This window comes from Bison bison, unplaced genomic scaffold (assembly GCF_000754665.1).
Source record: "Bison bison bison isolate TAMUID 2011002044 unplaced genomic scaffold, Bison_UMD1.0 scf7180017864322, whole genome shotgun sequence".
Taxonomy (NCBI): Eukaryota; Metazoa; Chordata; class Mammalia; order Artiodactyla; family Bovidae; genus Bison; species Bison bison.
The window spans coordinates 1,371,538-1,375,016 of NW_011494894.1; the positions used below are offsets into that span (position 1 = coordinate 1,371,538).

Below are 3,479 nucleotides of genomic sequence, written 5' to 3' on the forward strand. Positions count from 1 at the left end.
GCCGCCCGCCCCTCCCTCTTCCCTCCCGCCACCCAGCCCTACTGACCGGCCTCTCCCCACCACACAGCGGCCGTAGCCCCTCCTCACACAGCGCCACGCTTCCATCTTTACACTCCGCGGCCTTCCAGTTCCCGGCTCCCGGTCACAACGTCCACCTCCACGGCCGATTTGGCGGCGTCAAGCACCGGGGGCTCCCCATCACTAGACGCGGGGCCGCGAGGCCCGACTGCAAAGCATGCCGGGAAGTTCGATCTTGCCCGCCGCCAAGTCCCCATCTTGCGCTGCAAAAGTCAGCGAATTGTCTCGGCGCCAAATTGTGTACAAGAGGCATGCGCTGAGACTGTGAAGCCGGCGCAGCCATTTGTGAGTAGGGCGAAACAGCCGATTTAGGTCTTAAAGAGACAGGAAATAAACTAAGAGCTGAACAGCTTGATTAAAGATGATGGGAAGGTTCACTGCAGTTGGGTTTCCCAGGTGGCGCTAATAGTGAAGAAACACACCCCACCCCTGCCAATGCCGGAGACTGAAGAGACGTCGGTTAGATCCCTGGGTGGGGAAGATCCCCTGGAGGAGGGCATGGCAACCGACTCCAATATTCTTGCCTGGAGAAACCCAGGGACAGAGGAGCCTGGCGGGCTGCAGTCAGTAGGGTCTCACAGAGTCGGACACGACTGAAGCGACTTAGCAAGCAAGCACTGCTGCTGCTGCTAAGTCACTTCAGTCGTGTCCGACTCTGTGCTACCCCATAGACGGCAGCCCAACAGGCTCTCCCGTCCCTGGGATTCTCCAGGCAAGAACACTGGAGTAGGTTGCCATTTCCTTCTCCAATGCATGAAAGTGAAAAGTCAAAGCACCGCAGTTACTGTTAAAAAGGAAAGAAGAAAAAAAAAAAAAAACCGGTTATTTGTATCCGCTCAAGGTAGGGAAAAACTTCTCTGGGTTCCCACAGAATTGTGATACCACAGATTTTTTTCAATTAATTTTTCGGGACCACGTCTGCAGAGCTCACTTTTAAATGCCCACCTCTGTTCAGTGCAGATTGCAGGGGCAGTGCCCTGCTTTTGCTCCTGGCTCTTCAGGAGTGGCAGTTGGGTTTTTTGTGGTCTCTTTTTTGTTTTTGATAATTATCCCCAACCGTGCTGTGCTTAGTCGCTTAGTGGTGTGGGACTCTGCGACCCCATGGACCGCCAGGTTCCTCCGTCCATGGGATTCTCCAGGCAAGAATACTGGCGTGGATTGCTGTGCCCTCCGCCAAGGAATCTTCCCCACCAGGGCTTGAACTCAGGTCTCCCACATTGCGGCGGATTCTTTACCAGCTGAGCTACCAGGGAAGCCCATGAATACTGGCGTGGGTAGCCTATCCCTTCTCCAGGGTATCTTTCCAACCCAGAAATGGAACCGGAGTCTCCCGCATTGCCGGGGGATTTTTTATCAGCTGAGCTACCAGGGACGCCCTTTCCCCAACTGTGCATGCACACAATTGTTTTTAGTCCTTTATAGTTTCTTTGTTTTTTGGTGCTCAAGGAGATGTTTACCAGGTGCAAGCATTGCAGCAAAGGATCTCAGGTCTCAGGTCCCAGACTGTCTCAAAGTTACTGCCAACACTGAATTAAGGACTACTAAACCATTGTTCCTAAGGGAAATACAGAGTTAGGTTCCCCTCAAACACTGATCACAACATGTTAGTCACTAAACCAATATATAACCTTGTTTTATTTATGTTTGTTTACTGCTACTGCTACTGCTAAGCCACTTCAGTCGTGTCCGACTCTGTGCAACCCCATAGACGGCAGCCCACCAGGCTGCGCTGTCCCTGGGATTCTCCAAGCAAGAATACTGGAGTGGGTTGCCATTTCCTTCTCCAACAATGCATGAAAGTGAAAAGTGAAAGTGAAGTCGCTCAGTCGTGTCCGACTCTTAGCGACCTCATGGACTGCAACCTACCAGGCTCCTCCATCCATGGAATTTTCCAGGCAAGAGTACTGGAGTGGGGTGCCATTGCCTTAAAGACACTTTATTTATTATATATTTTTGATTCAGTAACATTGAATTCATGACCAACAGCACTGTAATTCATACCAAAGTGAAGCATAAAAACACATGTTTCCTCCATAAGGCACATCACAGACTCTAGGAACAACAGACAGCGTTTCAGCACTACCTTTTGAGGCCATTTTAAACAGCAAAATAACTTTAAAAAAAGCTCAAAAGGTTTTTTTTTTAGCACTTGGCACTAAATAGGCTGTGAAGAGGACACTTGTTTATGGTGAGAGCTGAAAAAGAAGGCAGCACTTTGCTTTCTTAGACCTCACCTGGGAACATTCATCCTGGGAAACCAAAATTTTCACCCCTCTGTACATGTCCATGAATGAGGACAAAAGCACTGCAAATATTGATTTTGGAGGTATAGATCTATTTTAGCCAGTAGGCAAATTCACAAATGCATCATCCATTAATGCTGCTACTGCTGCTGCTAAGTCGCTTCAGTCGTGTCCGACTCTGTGCGACCCCATAGACGGCAGCCCACCAGGCTGCGCTGTCCCTGGGATTCTCCAAGCAAGAATACTGGAGTGGGTTGCCATTTCCTTCTCCAATCAATGCATGAAAGTGAAAAGTGAAAGTGAAGTCGCTCAGTCATGTCCGACTCTTAGCAACCCCATGGACTGGAGCCTACCAGGCTCCTCCGTCCATGGGATTTTCCAGGCAAGAGTACTGGAGTGGGCTGTCATTGTCTTGAATAATGATGATCAAATACATTTCCATTTTATACTGTCCTACTTCTAACTGTAGTCTCAGTTTGGCAGTTTATTAAATTTATTGACTGATAGTTTCTTGTATGTCTTATCTCTATAATGAGGTTGTAAGTACCTTGTGAGCAAGGACTATGACTCATTATTTTCAAAATACACCCTACCCGGTGCTATGATAATTACACAATAGATTGTGGATAGTATTCTTTTGAATGAATGGTTAATACTGGACCAGAAATAAAGGCTTACGAATTAACAGAACCTTTTCTCTCGAATACACTCTATAACCTCTGGTTTGTGATTTGTAAGGAGGAATGTAGCACTTTAAGCAACATCCCTGGGGACTCCTCTGGAGCTATTCTTTGATGGGAAAATAAATCAGCCGGTGTTGTTGTTGTTTAGTCTCTCATTTGCATCCTACTCTTTGTGACCCCATGGACTGTAGCCCACCAGGTTCCCCCGTCCATGGGATTTCCCAGGCAAGACTACTGGAGTAGGTTGCCATTTCCTTCTCCAGGGGATCTTTCCAATCCAGGGATCAAACCCAAGTCTCCTGCATTGGCAAGTGAGCCAGTAGGTCTCACAAGAAAAGAAAAGAAGCAACAGAGATTAATGAATATCCTTTCAATGGAGCTGGAATTTGGAGGATTATCTGATCCTAAAAGATAGTCATGTTTACCTTGAATTAAACTATTTTAGAATTTTGAAGATATTAACTTGTAGAGAACT

General features: G+C 47.5%; 1 protein-coding gene across 3 annotated transcripts in view; it reads right to left on the minus strand.

Moving 5' to 3' along the window:
- The window catches only part of ANGEL2 (angel homolog 2 (Drosophila)), an 18,149-nt gene extending 17,844 nt beyond the window's left edge, over positions 1 to 305 (minus strand). The window contains exon 1 of one of the 3 annotated variants that reach the window (XM_010853042.1): positions 47 to 305. In XM_010853042.1, coding sequence (XP_010851344.1) covers positions 47 to 105 — 59 coding nt within the window. In that variant the 5' untranslated portion in view covers positions 106 to 305. The remainder of the gene's footprint in view (positions 1 to 46) is intronic. The other 2 variants (XM_010853043.1, XM_010853046.1) reach the window with 2 other exon arrangements.
- Between the last annotated feature and the right edge of the window lie 3,174 nt (positions 306 to 3,479).